The sequence below is a fragment of the Sinocyclocheilus grahami genome, unplaced genomic scaffold (genome assembly GCF_001515645.1).
Source record: "Sinocyclocheilus grahami isolate Dianchi unplaced genomic scaffold, SAMN03320097.WGS_v1.1 scaffold3506.1, whole genome shotgun sequence".
In the NCBI taxonomy this organism is placed as follows: domain Eukaryota; kingdom Metazoa; phylum Chordata; class Actinopteri; order Cypriniformes; family Cyprinidae; genus Sinocyclocheilus; species Sinocyclocheilus grahami.
In genome coordinates this window covers 1-520 of record NW_015508625.1, presented here as the reverse complement: position 1 = coordinate 520, position 520 = coordinate 1, and the positions used below count along the sequence as shown (strand labels likewise).

The following is a 520-nucleotide window of genomic DNA, read 5'->3' as shown; positions in this document are numbered from 1 at the left end:
AGTGCTTAGGCTCAATACATGTCTGAATTGGTGAAATGCTGCATATTGATCAAATTAATAATTGAACTTTATTGCAATGAAAATATTTTGTTTATATATCTAGATTGCCAATTTGGGTGTTTTCGAAGAGCGCCTACAAGCACTGGAAGAAGCTTACACACAGGCCCAAAAAAAGGCAGACGTTGCACTGGCCACTTCAGAAAAAATCAAATCTACTGATCTTCAAAATCAATTCTGGTCTCTTCAGTCTGAGATGAATGGCAAACTTTCTGAACTCCAGCAGGAATCTGTATCCACTGCAACATTGAATGCAGTGGTCAAAAATAAGACTGAAGAGATTGAAACACTGAAGCAGAGGCTTAATTCTCTCCTTACTGCAAACTCTGAGGTAGCTGTTACCATTTCTGGGCTCACAGACACTGTTTTGGTCACCAAATCACGTCTTGACGAGCAGATGTCCACTACAGAGGGTCTCACATCTGAGTTGGCGGAACAAAGAATGGAACTTTCAAGCCTGAAG

General features: G+C 40.6%; 1 protein-coding gene across 1 annotated transcript in view; it reads left to right on the top strand.

Moving 5' to 3' along the window:
- The window catches only part of LOC107576326 (uncharacterized), a gene marked incomplete at its 3' end in the record, with an annotated part of 2,555 nt that extends 2,041 nt beyond the window's left edge, over positions 1-514 (top strand). The window contains exon 2 of the mRNA XM_016262522.1: positions 104-514. Coding sequence (XP_016118008.1) covers positions 104-514 — 411 coding nt within the window. The remainder of the gene's footprint in view (positions 1-103) is intronic.
- Between the last annotated feature and the right edge of the window lie 6 nt (positions 515-520).